At 48.4% G+C, this 17,066-nt stretch overlaps 1 protein-coding gene across 1 annotated transcript; it reads left to right on the forward strand.

The window, feature by feature from the left end:
- Nucleotides 1-8,912: 8,912 nt before the first annotated feature.
- On the forward strand, nt 8,913-16,571 carry LOC123071302 (uncharacterized). Its single transcript, XM_044494831.1, has 3 exons — nt 8,913-9,270; nt 9,351-9,690; nt 16,243-16,571. The coding sequence occupies exons 1-3, from the start codon at nt 8,951-8,953 to the stop codon at nt 16,306-16,308; spliced, it is 726 nt and encodes a 241-aa protein (XP_044350766.1). The 5' UTR covers nt 8,913-8,950; the 3' UTR covers nt 16,309-16,571.
- Nucleotides 16,572-17,066: the final 495 nt, after the last annotated feature.

Consider the following 17,066-nt stretch of genomic DNA (forward strand, 5'->3'; position numbering starts at 1 on the left):
CTCTCTCTCACAGGGAACCATGTTGAGGCCATGGAGAAATTGCAGCACCGCCTCCCTTGGGGTCCATCACCGACGGCCATCCCCATCGTCCGCCTCTACTTCCCTGCTCCAGATCGGCCGCCAAGCAGCCGCCTTCCTCCGCAGCAACCCAACGCCGCCGCGCCCAAGCTCCTCCGTTCGCACTGCAGTTTGCCCAGATCCGGAAGTTCTAGCCGCGCCAGGCCACCATTGCATCCTCTGCATCCTCTGCATCGAGCAGGTGCTCGCCTGCGTGTCCGCTCGAGCCTCTCTCCTTGTTGACCACACGCTCGTACAACATCTCGCTTGGACCGCGTGGCCAGGCCCAGTAGCCCCCTGCCGGCCTCACCTCTCCACCGACCGGGCCAAGGCCCACCGTGTGAGCAGCCCCCCAGCCCCTCCTGTGCACTGTTGGCCCAGCAAGATTCATCCCGATGTGTGTTTTTTTCCCTATTGCGTTTTTAGCATTTATCCCAGGAACTACAGCTTTGCAGAAAAAACCCTAGTGTTCATGCATATAATAACTCATGAACCATGCATCATATGTAAATAATTTATATATGTAAAATGCTTAGAAGTTTGTGTAGATTAATAATTTGCCACTTTCAACCATGTTTAAAATGTTTAAAATGATGTTTGTTTAAATTTACTCAAATGTCATGCTAAAATAATTTATTTCATAACTAAATAATCGTAGCTTCAAATTAAATAAACTTTATATGTAAATGGGGTGGAAAAATGCATAGATTAACATGGTGCACTTTATTTTACTATTTAACAACATTAAATTATGTTTTAGGGCAGAACAGTAGCTAATTCAAAAAATGGACATAGGGATTTTTCAGAATTGTTGTTTGTTGTTTCGGCCTCATTTAAACTTGCCTATATAGTTAGTTTATATATGTTTCACCTCTTGACTTGTTTAACAACATTTAATATTGATGAGTACATAACCGAGAGAGAACTAAATAAGTGATGTGGTGTTGCTTGTTGCACTTTGCCATGCCATGCTCATTAAATTGGACATGCATCATACTTGATTGTGCATCATGCCATGTTTATGTGATGGTTGTTTACCATGTTGTTTGCTTCTTTCCGGGTTGCTTCTCTCGTTAGCTTCGGTTTCGTTCCGGAGTTGTGAGGATCCGTTCGACTACGTTTGTTCGTCTACTTCATGGACTCGTTCTTCTTCCTAGTAGGATTTCAGGCAAGATGACTATTACCCTCGATATCAATTCTATCTTTGCTTGCTAGTTGCTTCGTTCTATCGCTATGATGCGCTACCTATCACTTGTTTATCAAGCCTCCCAAATTGCCATGTCAACCTCTAACCTTTTCACCCTTCCTAGTAAATTGTTGCTTGGCTATGTTGCCGCTTTGCTCAGCCCCTCTTATAGCGTTGTTAGTTGTAGGTGAAGTTGAAGATTGCTCCATGTTGGACAGGATTATGTTGGGATATCACAATATCTCTTATTTAATTAATGCATCTATATACTTGGTAAAGGGTGGAAGGCTCGGCCTTATGCCTGGTGTTTTGTTTCACTCTTGCCGCCTTAGTCTCCGTCATATCGGTGTTATGTTCCTTGATTTTGCGTTCCTTACGCGGTTGGGTGATTTATGGGACCCCCTTGACAGTTCGCTTTGAATAAAACTCCTCTAGCAAGGCCCAACCTTGGTTTTAACATTTGCCACCTAAGCCTTTTTCCCTTGGGTTCTGCAGACTCAAGGGTCATCTTTATTTTAACCCCCCCGAGCCAGTGCTCCTCCGAGTGTTGGTCCAAACTAGAGCCCTTTGTAGCGCCCCCTCAAGGAAACTTGAGGTCTGGTTTTAGTTGTACGGATTGCTCATCCGTTGTGCCCTGAGAACGAGATATGTGCAGCTCCCATCGGGATTTGTCGGCACAGTCGGGTGGTCTTGCCGGTCTTGTTTTACCATTGTCGAAATGTCTTGTAACCGTGATTCCGAGACTGATCGGGTCTTCCCGCGAGAAGGAATATCCTTCATTGGTCGTGAGAGCTTATAATGGGCTAAGTTGGGACACCCCTACAGGGTATAAACTTTCGAAAGTTGTGCCCGCGGTTATGTAGTAGATGGGAATTTGTTAATATCCGTTTGTAGAGAACTTGACACTTGAATTAATTAAAATGCATCAACCGCATGTGTAGCCGTGATGGTCTCTTCTTGGCTGAGTTCGGGAAGTGAACACGGTCTTGGTGTTATGTTTGTGCGTAAGTAGTTTCAGGATCACTTCTTGATCACTTCTGGCTTCTCGACCGTTCCGTTGCTTCTCTTCTCGCTCTTATTTGCGTATGTTAGCCACCATATATGCTTAGACGCTGCTGCAACCTCACCACTTATCCTTTCCATACCCAGTTAAGCTTTGCTAGTCTTAATACCCATGGTAATGGGATTGTTGAGTCCTCGTGACTCACCAGATACTATCACAACAGTTGCAGGTGCCGATGAATACAACCCAGCTCAGATGGGAGCTCAACGAAGATCTTGGTCGTTGCAATGTTTCGTTTCATGTTGATTAGTAGTGGAGCCCAGTTGGGACGATCGGGGATCTAGCAGTTGGGTTATCTTCTTTTCTTTTGGCTTCGTCCGTAGTCGGACTATGTGTGTGCTCTGAATGATGTATGAATTATATGTTCATTGTGTGAAGTGGCGATTGTAAGCCAACTCTTTATCCCATTCTTGTTCATTACATGGGATTGTGTGAAGATGACCCTTCTTGCGACAAAACCACCATGCGGTTATGCCTCTAAGCCGTGCCTCGACACGTGAGAGATATAGCCGCATCGTGGGTGTTACACATATCACCTCTTCACCCGAGCTCAACGCGGCTCCATCGCTGATCAGCAGCTTTACACAGCAAAACCATTGCCGTTGAAAGAATCAGTCCGGGGCAACGTGTCCCCGGACACGCCATCAAACTTCAGAACTGGCACCCCCGCATGACTACGGCGTTGGAGGAGGAAACCAGAAATGTCAGTCTCCAACCACAGGCCCAGCACAAGATGCACCATCTTCCAACTCTCACTTGCGTAGACAACTGTCTGCGCGTACTCCTGGATGACAAAACCTCCCTGCTCCACCATGACATCGGAGACAATGCCGCGACAACAGGGACAGAGCAGAAGGAGAGACACACCTGATGGAGTCGCCGCCGCCACCTTGCCAACATCATGCTTGAACTCTAACGCCGCCGATCTGAAGGATCAGCAAACACACGATGCCATCAACTCCGAGACGCCGACACGAAGGACACCGCCGGTGTGGGAGTGAAGTTGAGGCAGATTTATTCGTCCGGACACCACTCCCACCACCCCAACAGCGCACCACGACCTACAAATCCAAATCCTAACTATAGGGTGGAGGGATAGGGGGCTAGCACCCTCGCAGTGGAGATCGGTGGAAACAGTGATCGCCTCCCTAGTCGCCTCCTGGCGGCGGCTAGGGTAGAAAACGTATCTGGATATACATATGCATGCACGTTGCCGGACAGTCGTAGATACCCGAATACGTAGTTACATACTTATCATTGCATGCAATTGATACGTGACCTGATGCAATCCATGCACGTGCAATTGCCCATGTATAACTAATCCATCAACTCAAGGGGTGTGCACTATGCGTATGTGCATTTTTTAATTTGTGCATGACATTACTAACATAGCCATACACACTTATGGGCACTCCTTGCTCCATCGATATATTAATATTTAACTTGCCGAGAAAAGTGAAAAGTGGGACAAATTATTTTCGTGATATTTTTTTACAAAATCTCGTCGAACACCCAGGTCTACCTTTGCTCAGCACTTTCGAGGCTTCCTTTACTTTTGGGGATTTCTTCCCACCAGATTTTTTCTTTGTCAGCCTAGCACAATTTGGATTTCGAGTCCAACCCATAAAAATACCACTAGATCGAGCACCACTGATCTCCTATCCGATTAAAATCTTGGCTAATTAATCAAAGTGGGTAGCTCCAGTAGATATCTTTCTATAATTTTCTTTCTTTATTTTATTTTGTGTTTTAGTTATCTATCTATAACTACGAGATTTGATCCTGGCAATTAACCGCCGAGGGATTGACAACCCGTTGATCATGTTGGGTGCAAGTATATGTTTTTTTGTGTGTAGATACTACTAATGTGGTGTTGCGAGGTTCTTCTACTGAATTGAATAACCTTAGTTCTTAACTAAGGAAAATACTTATCTCTACTGTACTGCATCATCCTCTCCTCTTTGAGGAAATCTCAACGCAGCTCACAAGTAGCAATTGTGAGTGATACAAGACTCGTATTTTAATTCAACGTCATTGATGTGAACATCACTGATGACAAGAATTTCAACCAGTAGGCCAACTTGCCGATCACATCTCTATGTGACTCTTGTTCATTTTTCAATGGATGTGTTCCGAGCTCAGGACAATCTTGCCTGAACGTCAAGACAACCAAGTGATCTTGCTAGGAGGTCTGACCATCACCCACCTCATGCTTCTCAATTCGTTCATACCCATGTGGACATGGCGCACCCCAAAAAGATACGTATTTCAGATGTGCTATACTTGGGAGAACACTAGCTACTTGATATTAAGTTAGAGATCACCATAATAAAAGCAACTACCGCGTAATCAAATGGGTGCATCAAGAGGGATAAACATCTCAGGCAGTTGATAATAGCATGATATGGTATAGCCCTTCCTGACAGAGAAGTCTTTATTTTCTTCGTCTTGGGCATTTGCATCGGTGTCCACTTTCGCAAAAGTTGTCACCGTCTTGAAGATGCATCAAATAATATTGCTATCATTCTAGCTAATAAAATTAATGCATTACAACAAGGTTGAGACGCATGTCATTAAGGTGATAATCATGTGGCTCCAGCCATCATGCCGAATCATGACACGTAGGTCATGTTAGTTAATTTACATCATATGGCCATCACATACATAATCTCATTAAATGTGACAAAGACTATCCCACATCAAATGCCTTCTTGCAAAACCAAGTTAAATACCTCTAATCGGTTTGTGTAGATTTTATTTTACGTGGCTTCTAAGGTTTCGAAGCAAGCCACATCTACCTTTATTTCATCATCAAGTATGATTATTCAAATCGCTAAATTAGCTTTGCGGGGCGTATGAAACACGAGATAAAAAATCTCGAGCCCCATACCGAACTATCATACGTAAGAACCATGTGCAGATCATATCTGCATTGCCCTTTAATCTACGTTTCATCTTTCTTTAATAATGGTAACCCAAAGAACTAAAGAACTTCACCATACCTTCAAGATTAGAAATATGCATATTAAAGAGAAGCAACAAGAACATCAGGTAATAGATTTCATTGGCTACCCTCACAAATAATTTTCACCAATAGATCTCATCTGTTACAAAATTATATTGTGCAATACCCATACATCTCATGTATTCTAGATCGTAACCTGCATATACGCATAGCATGGCTCCTGATGCCACTGTAGGGTAACGCAACAAAAAACAAAAAAATCGTACTACGAGCACACCAGGACCACTATGAAGATGCATACAAGGTTTGATCTAGTCATTATTGACTCGAAGCACAATGGAAGGAGAGTCGGTGGATATCCCCGCAACTAGGATTTTACAACCTCCCAACCGCGAGGATGTTCTCCCTTGGACAGTCCTTCAGGAGGCCCTCGAACAGAAACTCGAACAGTCCCTCGGACAACCCTTCGGGAGGCCCTCGGACAAAACCTCGGCGTAACTAGGCCCTACCGGAAACTAGACAGACTATCGTTGTACGAAACTATGTTGTGAAGAGGGAGATAGAAAGCCAGATCATTGCATGGCATGGTTGAAGCGGTCGCATTATCCGAAATGTACATGGTGGAGGTCGGACAGCCGCAAAACCTTCCTAGATTTGATGCCGGTTTGCAAGAGTTCGGATGCAAGAAAACGGGACGATGTTGGATGGCAGAACAAGATCCACACGCGTTGAAGATGCCCTCAGACAGTGACACTGGCGTAAAAAAGACAACGGCTTTGCGGATTTTGCAAAGGAAAAAATCCAAAATAAACCTTGAACTTGAAGATGAAAGATAAATCAAACCCTGAATTTTGAATCCCGGAAATTGGCACTCTAAACTTGTTGATCCCGGTCTATTTCGGACCCTCCACTTGTTTGGCGCACTGGGAATACTACAATCCCGGCCGGGATAACATGCTACTGTCACTGACGATTCGGGCCCACATGTCACTTCACCCCCTTCTTAGAGCATCTCCAGCCGCGCCCCCAACAGGCCCTCCCTAGGCATTTTTTCTACGCCGGCACCGAAAAATGCCACAGTCGCGCCCCCAGGATCCGAATTCCGCCGACTCGGCCCGTTTTTGCGCCCGCGATCGCAGGCCAAACCCGGTGCACTAGGGGGCGCTCGGGGGCTCCGGCGCAAGGGAAAAGCGCTCCTAGGGCCACATTGTCAGGCGAAAAGTCAAGCCACATGTCCAGATTCGCCCCCGACCTCCCGCGCTCGTCCGCCACCCTGCAGATCCCGGCGCCGTCCACCGTCCACCGCAGCTAGGTAGATCATTTCCGGCCGGGAAAAGAAGGGGTTTCGCCAAGGCAGCCTCTCCGCTGCCGTCCGAGCACTTTTTTCGGCGTTTCGGGCGCGCAGGGCCTGTACACCGGCGGGTTTGCACCCACCTCGCCCGCAAGGTGTTTGGTGATTTGCCTGGCCCGGCGATGGACTCCGAAGATGAGGAGGTGCTCACGGCGTTGTTGGAGCAGGAAGCCGAAGCCGACGTCCAGGAGCAGGAGCATCTCATGGTGCTCGCCGCCCTCGCCGGCCTGCTCGCGAGCAGTGAAAAGCCGCGGTGAGGTGGCTCGGTGCCTGGGCGGGTGAAATCAAAGAACCGACATCGTCTGGAAGGCTATTGTATGCTCTACTCGGACTACTTTGCCGACGCTCCATTGCACGGTGAGAAAACATTTTGACGTCGTTATCGGATGAGCCGAAAGCTTTTCCTCAGGATTGTGAATTCCATCCGGGAGTTTGACAACTACTTCAAGTGCAAGATGGATTGCACCGGCACACTTGGATTTACCTTAATCCAGAAGTGCACGACAGCTATGAGGATGCTTGCATACGGAGCTCCCAGTGATTCACTCGACGACTATGGGTGCATGACCGAGTCCACCACCATTGAGTGTATCTACAAGTTCTGCAGGGCAGTGGTGGCAGTGTTTGGACCGCAGTACTTGCGAACACCCAATGCGGAACTGCTCGGATCCTAGCACAGAATGCAGCAAGGATTTCCTGGGATGCTTGAAAGCATCGACTGCATGCATTGGAAATGGAAGAACTATCCATTTGCTTGGCAGGGATTGTACAAAGGCGCCAAAGGCGATTACAGTGTGGTACTTGAGGCAGTGGCCACACATGACCTTTGAATTTGGCACTCTTTTCTTTGGGATGCCAGGAACTCACAATGACATCAACGTCCTGCAGTGCTCCCCAGTCTTTGCCAAGCTTGTTGAAGGTCATTCTTCTCCAGTGAACTTCGAGGTCAATGGGCGGCAGTACAACAAGGGGTACTATCTAGCTGATGGCATTTATCCGAGATGGTCGACATTTGTGAAGACCATCTCAAACCCTGTGCCAGGAGGCAAGGACGCCTGGTTTGCGAAGGTTCAGGAGGCTTGCAGGAAGGATGTCGAGCGGGCATTTGGTGTGCTTCAATCTCGATTTGCTGTTGTCCGGTTCCCTGCTCAGACCTGGTCGAAAGATCAAATGTGAGAGATCATGACTTGCTGTGTCATCTTGGACAACATGATCATTGAGAGCGAGCAGGAAGAGCCACTGTTTGACACTGAACCATATTACAGGCAGGGTCTTCTTGTCCAAGTTGATCACCAGCTACCGGCAACCTGGACTGACTACCTCAATATGCGTCAGGAGATCCGAGACCGGCAGGTGCATCAAGAACTGCAACACGATCTGGTGGAGCACCTATGGAGGCTCAAATGCGAGGCCGGAGCGAGGCGGGAATGACGTGTGATGAAACTTGAGTTTTTATTTGTTAAACTATATAATTTGTATTGAACTATTTGTTGAACTATTTGATTTATGTGATGAAACACGCCGAACCATGCCGAACTATGTGACAAACTAATTGATTTCTATTTGTATGCGAAAATTCACGCCGAAACACGCCAAACCGCGTCGAATATGGGCCGATTCACGCAGATATCGGACCGTTTTTTTGGACATAATTGAGCCGAACACCGAGCCAAAATCGACACTTGGGGGCGACCTGAGGGCGACGGTTGGGTGCCCAACCGCCCCCAGCGCCGAGTTTACCGCTGGCTCACCCCAGGCCGCTCTTTTGAGTTTTTTTTTCTGGCATGGAAAACAGGCGCAGGTTTAGAATAGACCGGGATCGATAAGTTTAGAGTCTTAATTTTTGGCATTCAATGTTCATGATTCGATTTATGTTTCCTCTACGAATTTAAGGTTTGTTTTGAACTTTTTCCTTTTGCAAAGCTGCTACTGGTGTGTCGCGTCATGGTTGCACTTGTATACAGCTCCGCTCATCGGACTGGACGCGTGGACAGATTACGAAATATGCACCGTGGCACCCACGGACGAGACTTGCCTGCTCCCCCGGTGTGTGTCCATCCGTGCTCCCGCGTACGTGACTTATTTTGATTGGAAGAAAATAAGGCCCGGCCCCACCCACTTAAAATCAGGGGGAAAGATGATTAGATTAGAAAAAGAAAAAGAAAAAAGACAGCCATAGGATAAAATGAAAGCACGGATGAGAGCATGTGAAGGGAGCACGCAAACCGGATCCGGCACCCACACCGCACGGTAGCCTAGTAGCACACTGCGGCGCACCACACCACACCACGGCACGCTTCGGTTTCGGCCACGGGAAAACGTTTGGGGATGGAGGCGCTGGGCCTCCTGGGCCGCCTCGGCCACTTCTGCCGCCGCAGCACGGCCACTCCTTCCCCTCTCCATCCTCCTCCTCGCAGGAACAGCAAGCGCGGCAGAGCCGTGCGCGCCGGAGCCAGAGCCGCCTCGTCGTCGGCGCCGCAGGCGATGGAAGCCAAACGGGAGGAGGAGCCGAGGGTGATGACGCTCCGGCCGGTGGAGGCCACGCAGGAGTCCTTCGCGCCCTTCGGGCAGGTCATCGCCGCCTCCCCCGACGGCGACCAGTTCGGCCCCCACGACGCCCAGCTCGACCTCAGCCGCGGCATCCCTAGGTTCGATTCTCCACATACTAGTACCAATGAATCATCCTCTTCTACTCTGTCCCGGACTAGAGCCCTCTCTGCTTTGGCAGGTTCTACATCATGAGATTGGAGAGCAGGCCGCTCAAGTTCTCTTCCATCACCCACCACGCCAGCGTCACGCAGTGCCTGGGCTCCATCGGCGGCCAGGATTGGTACCTCGGCGTGGCCAAGCCCTCCATCGTGGACGGGCAGAGTGGCCAGGACCGTGGCAGGAGTCTCGTGCAGTCGCGCGCTGGGCATTTCTATCTGCCTCCCGATCCGTCCGAGGTCTGCGTCTTCCGGGTCTCTGGTCCCAAGTTTCTCAAGCTGCACGCAGGGACCTGGCACGCCGGGCCGCTGTTCAAGGCAGACGCCGTGGATTTCTATAACCTGGAGCTCAGCAACACCAATGTGAGTGATATATCATTGCACTGGCACAGTATTATATAAGTTAATTACTGGATTTAGTGCGCTTGGAAAACAACAGTCCCATCTGGCTTCTAATTAATTCTAGGAAGTTTTGTCCAGCTTTGCAGTTGCAGTGTCATTGTTGGCTGGAATAAAATTGAACGTGTTCGTTCGTGCGTCTTCTTAGAGCAGTAGAGCCTCACATATCACCGGTCTTAATTTTGAAATGCAAGAGAAATCACAATACTAAGATAAGAGTTCATTTTTAAGCAACTTCTATGGTAATACTGTAGACAATACTGAAGTTGCTGTCTCAATTTTCAGAAATTACCGAAAAAGGCTTTCGCCCCGCTTTATAAATAAAGCAAACCGCCAGAGAGCACACATACAAGGACTAGTCCACACACACACACACACCCAAATCTCACAACAAAGTACAAAGGTTTTGCTGAGGGCACAGCTCAACAAGCGCAGGAAAATAACAGAAAACAGCCGGAGGAGAGAACACCTAGTCTGGTTCCGGCGGAGGCGGCGGGGGCGGCGGCGACAGACGGACGGCCATCGAGCGGAGGTCGACGATGAAGGCGGAGGTGGCGTCGCGATCCTGAGGGCGGCTAAGAGGCCGCCAAAGCTACAAGAAACCCGAAAGTTTGAAGAGAGCGTCAGTAGCCCGTCGAAGAGGAGTGCGTTGGATCACAAGCTTATTGCGAATCGTCCAGAGGGTCCAAGCGATGACCCCAATCTCAAGCCACCTAATGTGGCGAGACGTCAAGGGGGAGATCTGGAGTTCGGCAAATAAGTCGGGAAAGTTGGTGTGGCACCAATTTCCACCGACCGCTTCGCGAAAGCAGCTCCAAACGAACTGAGCGGACACGCAGGAGAAGAATATGTGATTTGAGTCTTCGGGGACACCGTAAAGTGGGCAGAGGCCAGTGCCCAGGCCATTTCGCTTGCGAACCTCGACCCCAGACGGGATCCGACCGCGAATCCATTGCCACATGAAGATACGGATCTTCAGAGGCAGGCGGATGGACCACACCGTCGAGAGGGGGATGGGGGCGGAAGAGGGGGCGATGGCCAGGTAAAGAGACTTGGTGGAGAATTGGCCCGATGGCTCCAGGCGCCAATGCATCTGGTCAGGGCCACCGTCCATCATTGGTTCGTGGAGGGCAACACAGTCTAGTAACTCACGCCAAGCGGCGGATTACGGGGGCCCAAATGGCCTTCGGAAAGCAAGGCGCCCTAAGTCAATAAGGGCCCTCTCGACAGAGATCACAGGATCGACGGAGATGGAGAAGAGGCCGGGAAAGCGCGCCGCGAAGGGGGCGTCTCCGGCCCAGCGATCAAACCAGAACAAAGTCGAAGCTCCGGAGCCGACCGAGATGGAGGTCCCGATGCGGAGAACCGGAAGAAGCTGGACAACCGATTGCCAGAACTGGGATCCACCAGATCTCTGGCAGAAGGCGAGGGGCTGTCTGCGCAGGTATTTGTTCCGGATGATGTCGAGCCAGAGGCCACCGTGACCTTGCATCCGAGATGCGCCAAAGCCAACGGGAGAGGAGGGTGATATTCATCCGCTTAGAGCACATAATGCCAAGGCCGCCTTGCTCCCCGGGCTTGCAAATGTCCGGCCAACTGACCATATGATACTTCTGCTTATCGTTGTCGCCCGCCCAGTAGAAAAATCAGAAATTTCATGAGGCAGTTTATAATATACAATTTTTTGTGCATTTTTCACACTTCGCACACGAGTACGTTACCTCAAGTTTTAATTTCAGAGAGTTTGTCAGACAGTTCATGATGAGTTCACAATTATGTACGCTTTTCAATTATAAAGCCTTCAGTTTCACTTAGTCCATGTGCTACTGCTACCCACAGTGGTACATTCATCCTGCCAAAAGTGAACTATTGTGAGCTGGAGTTGGAAAACCACCAACCTTTCTTATACTGCTATTGTTTATAGAGTGGGAAGGCTATTAAAACTATTGCTGCTGCATTATCATCTTGTAGATGTTCATCATTCATCCGGTGGAGTTGGAAACCAACCTGTCCTATCCTGCCCTAGGTTGAATAGTCTAAAGTAGTGTTGAAATCCCGATGTACTCCATCCAGATTTTTCTAATGGAAGAAATGTTGTGCACCCAATCTAAAAGAGCTCGCCTATCCTTTAGAGTTTAGATCAAGCCCAGTGTGTTGTGTCAAAAAGAATTCAGTCATGTAGCTGATTACATCTCCCTTACTAGAAGTTGGCTATACACATCAACTTTAAGTTTATCATCTCATCGTTTCTTTAGGGCGTGAAATTATAAAACTATGTTATTTTAACCTGGAGGTGAGCAACACCAATGTGAGTGCCATACTGCCACGTCGTTGCATTTATAAGTTCATTCTTGCATATAGTTTGTCTGGAAAACAGTTTTTTTTAACACGCAAGAGAATTGCGTGTCATATCGTTAAGAGAGGGAAACAGTTGTTCCATCTGGCTTCTAATAATTCCGAGGTAGTTTTGTCTAGCTTGGCAGTTGTAGTGTCATTGTTAGTTATAAAACTGGACTTCATAGCACCGACCTTAATTAGGAGATGTGAGGGAAACCACAATACTAAGATAAGAGTTTCTTTTGTGTACTCTCTCCATTCCAGAATATAAGCTGTATCCATTTTTGTGGTCAAACTTGTGTATGTTTGACCAGGATTATACAATAAAATATCGACATCTAAAATACAAAATAAATAAAATATGAAAATACTTTTCATGATGAATCTAATGATACAAAAATATTACTGTAGGTATTGAATTTTGTTTTCTAAAAACTTGGTCAAAATTGCTTATGTTTGACTTAAAAAACCCGGATACACCTTATATTTTGGAACAGAGGGAGTAGCTTCTATGCTAGTGTAGACAATACTGAAGTTGCTGCCTCCATTTTCAGAAGTTTCATGAGGCAGTTTAGTTATGATATATAAACATTTGTGCATTTTTTTACACTTTTTGACAAGTACGTTAGCTAACTCTCAATTTCACAAAGTTTGTCAGACCGTTCATGATGAGTTTGCAGTTTTATGGTCGTACCTATTACACTTACAAGTCCATGTGCTATCTACAGTGGTATTCATCCTGTCTTAAGTAAACTTTTGTGAGCTGGAGTTGGAAAACCGCCAACATTTCTTATACTGCTATTGTTTGTAGAGTCGGAAACCTATTAAAACTATTGCTGTTGCATTATTATCTTATAGAAGTGCATCATTCACCCGCTGGAGTTGGAGACCAACCTGTCCTATCCTGTCCTAGATTGAATAGTCTAAAGTGGAGCTGAAAGCCCGATGCACTCCATCCAGATTTTTCTAATGGAAGAAATGTTGCGCACCCAATCTAAAAGAGATCGGGTATCCTTTAGAGTTTAGATCAAAAAGAATTCGGCCATGTAGTTGATTACATCTCCCTTACCAGAAGTTTAATTATACACATCAACTCTTAAGTTTATCATCTCGTCTCTTTAGGGTGTGAAATTATAAAATTGTGTTGTTACTTTAACCTGGAGCTGAGCAACACCAATGTGAGTGCCGTACTGCCATGTCGTTGCAGTATTATAAGTTCATTACTGCATTTAGTTTGTCTGGAAAACAGTTGTTCCATCTGGCTTCTAGTAAATCCGAGGTAGTTTTGTCTGGCTTTGCAGTTGCAGTGTCGTTGTTAGTTATAAAACTGGACTTCATAGTACCGACCTTAATTAGGAAATGTGAAGGAAGCCACAATACTAGGATAAGAGTTTCTTTTGAAGTAGCTTCTATGCTTCTGTGGACATACTGAAGTTGCTGCCTCCATTTTCAGAAGTTTCATGAGGCGGTTTAGTTGGGACATATGAACATTTTTGTATTTTTCACACTTTGCACTACTGCGTTACCTAACTTCCAATTTCGTAGAGTTCGTCAGAGAGTTCATGACCCGGTCCATTCCCATCCTGAGTAGCACAGTGCTGCTGGTATGTACAGTGGTACATGCATCCTGTCTTAAGTAAACTTTTGTGAGCTGGAGTCGGAAAACTACCAGCCGATCTTATTTTGGTAGTGAGTCGAAAGCTTGATAGGAGTATTGTTTATTTTTCTTGAAACAGAGGCAAAAGCTTTGCCTCGTCCATTAATAGGAGTATTGTTTATTTTTCTTGAAACGGAGGTAAAAGCTTTGCCTCGTCCATTAATTAAGGAGGAGTTTTACAGAGTTAATGCTACATGGTGATACAAGCATTACAGAGTTAATGCTACGCTTGATAGGAGTATTGTAGAAGTGCATCATTCATCTAATGGAGCTTGAAACCAACCCTGTCCTGTCCTAGATTGAATAGTCTAAGTAGAGTTGAAAGCCTGATGTACTCCATCCAGATTTTTATAAGAGCATCTCCAACAGGGGCGCGGCGCGCTAAAAAACCTTTTACAGTGCCTCCATAGCCAGTTTTTGCGCGCCGCGGAGCGCTGGCTCCAGCGGCCGCCGCAAAAAATTGCGCGCGGGCCGCTCCAGCAGACGCGCTATATTTTTGCTACTCGTGTCTTCTCCTTCTACTCTGACTCGAGACACATTCGACTCCGACTCGATACGATAGGCATAGATAGATAAATAAAAGGTACATAGATAGATAAAAACGATAGATAAAACGATACATAGATAGTTCATAACCTAGATAGATTAAAGATAGTTCAACTACTACTCGTCGTCCTCCGACTCCGACTCGACTCCGCCTCGGTGATGTCCTCCTCCGATGTCTCAATCAAGGCGTCAAGGTACCGATCGTCGTCGGAGTCCCACGACGACGCTGCTCCTAGGTCGATGTTGAATTGAGCGGCCACCTTCTGCGTACGCCTGTCCTCGTGATAGGGGCTCGCTCCGCCCTCCTCTCCGCCCTCCTTTGCGCGTAGTGTTAGACAATAAATCCCGTAGGATCTACTTAACAGATCGTAAGCCAGACATTAGATCACCTATTTGCGTGATGAACAGAGGGATGGATTGATGATCTTACCACCAATGGAAGAGGCCATTGGTGTAGGCGATGCGAAGTCCCGTGCCTGCTCGATGCAGGCTTGATGCAGGCTCGATGAAGATGCTCGCTGCAGGTAGCGGCGTCCCTCCGGGCGCCACCGGCATTGCCCTGGGACAGGGGCAGAGCTTGGAGATGATCTTCCCGTCGTGCAATGCTCCCCCAGATCGGTTAGGGTTTAGGGATGTGGGGAGCAGGAGAAAACCTTACGTGAACTAGTCTAACGTAGGTGTCGGCTGCTCCCCCATCTTTTTATGTGCGTTGGCGACAGGGGACCAAAACCATAGTTGGTTAGGGTTGACGACGTCCTGCGGGAAGCGTTGGCGGCGCATCGCAGTGCAATGGCTTCCTCGTCCATCTTGGCGACAGGGGACCAAAACCATAGTTGGTTAGGGTTGACGACGTCCTGCGGGAAGCGTTGGCGGCGCATCGCAGTGCAATGGCTTCCTCGTCCATCTTGGCGTTGGCGGCGCATCGCAGCGCCATGGCTTCCTCGTCCATCTTGGCGAGGCTGAGACGGCGCTCCGGCCTCCGGTTGTCGCGACGATCCTCGTCGGTGATAAGCCGCGGGGAGGTGCCAGCTCCCGCGTCGGGGAAGTTCATGTCCCTACGAGGCTGCCGGAGGCGCCACGCCGTCGCGTCGTATGCGCGGGCGGCCTCGTGGGCTGTGTCGAAAGTGCCGAGGCGCATGTCGCCGGACCGGATCTCGGCGGAGAAGGCGCCGGCGCGCAGAAGCCGCGGTAGCCCGAAACTCCCCGGCGGTCGAAAGTGCCGAGGCGCATGTCGCCGGACCGGATCTCGGCGGAGAAGGCGTTGGAGGGGAGCGCGCGGACGCCGCGGTAGCCCGAAACTCCCCGGCGGCACTGCGGCGTGGTGGCGCGGTGGCGGCGAGGTGAGACGGAGCGGGGAGAGAGCTGGAAGAGAGCGGCAGAGGGCGTGTAGCGAGGTAGAGAGTGGTGGGAGGGCGCGTGGCGGGCGCTGCATTTATAAAGCGCGGCGCGCCAAAACTAGCGCGTGCTCGGCTGCTTTTTCGCGCGCGCAACTCGCGCCTGAGTTTCCCACCACTGCTGGCCGGGGCTCTAAAACCCACTTTTACCGCACGCCAACCACTGTTGGAGATCCTCTAATGGAGGAAATGTTGTGCACCCAATCTAAAACAACCGAGGAAATCCACCGGGTACCATTTAGGCCAAACTCAAAATGCTGGCACTAAAAAAGGTTGGTTCGTCCATGCCGTTGAGCACATCCCATCTTACTAGAGCTATTATACGCATCAAGTCTAACTTTATCATCTCATCTGCCTAGGATGTGAATTCATAAAATTATGTTGCTTTATCGTGCCACTCGCACTATTGCTGCTAGATGGTTTGGCATCCTTCCTGCCCTTGGTTTTTTTTACACATCTTTTCTTTTTTGCTGGTGGTTTTTTTTAGACATGGTTCCCTCGAGTCTAAGCCGAGGGCATGCATTTGCTTCACTTGGCTGCACGACAGTGGTTCCCATCTGACGATGCTTGTGGAATCTGCAGATCGTGGATCACACCACGCACTACTTCAAGAAGCACGACGGTGTAACCTTTGTGATCGATGACTGAGACGCTGCGTCCCAGGCACAAAAGCTCAGCGCAGCGTGTGCCTCGCGGACGCTGTTCGTGCCCTGTCTCTCGGTGTGATTGAACATCCAGTATGTATGTGTATGCAATAATGCACCTACTGCAAGTCATTTGTACGTACTTACGTACGCATCGGCCGCTCCCTGGGCGTTTGTTTGTGTCGTTGTTTCTGCTGACACCCGGCGTTGGAGATGCCCCTGACACTGACATAATGAAAAAGGCAACGGCTTAACGGATTTTGCAAAGCTGCTACTGGCGTGTCGCGTCATGGTTGCACTCGTGTACAGCGCCGCTCATTCGGACTGGACGTGTGGACGGATTACGAGAGATGCACCGGAGCACCCACACCGCACGGTGGCCTCTAAGGCCTTGTACAATGGGAGGTGCTTAGAGAGATGCTTAGAAAAATAAATCGGTTTTTTCTCTAGCATCGGTGCCTATTTCTACAAGAAAGACGCTTAGGTAAGTGCCTATCCTGTACAAATAAGCACCGGAGCATCTCCAACAGCCGCCATGCCGCGCGGCGCGCTAAAAATCAGTTTGCAGTGCGTGGTTCGCTCGTTTTGGTGCGGCGGCCAACGCTTGCTCCAGCGGCCGCTATAAAATGCTGCGCGCGCATAGCTCCAACATGTGCGTTAAAATGCAGTGCGTGCGAGCAGCCGGCACTTGCCATATGTTGCATTTTGAACACAAAATAAATTTCAAACATCAATACAAAGACATGCATAATTTAAATTACA

Source organism: Triticum aestivum, chromosome 3B (assembly GCF_018294505.1).
Source record: "Triticum aestivum cultivar Chinese Spring chromosome 3B, IWGSC CS RefSeq v2.1, whole genome shotgun sequence".
Taxonomy (NCBI): Eukaryota; Viridiplantae; Streptophyta; class Magnoliopsida; order Poales; family Poaceae; genus Triticum; species Triticum aestivum.

Bases quoted from the DNA above. Each gene is read 5' to 3' on its own strand.
- LOC123071302 (XM_044494831.1), top strand. From the start codon at position 8,951: ATGGAGGCGCTGGGCCTCCTGGGCCGCCTCGGCCACTTCTGCCGCCGC. The intron at 9,271-9,350 runs GTTCGATTCTCC...CTGCTTTGGCAG, and splicing joins CTCAGCCGCGGCATCCCTAG to GTTCTACATCATGAGATTGG. The intron at 9,691-16,242 runs GTGAGTGATATA...TGGAATCTGCAG, and splicing joins TGGAGCTCAGCAACACCAAT to ATCGTGGATCACACCACGCA.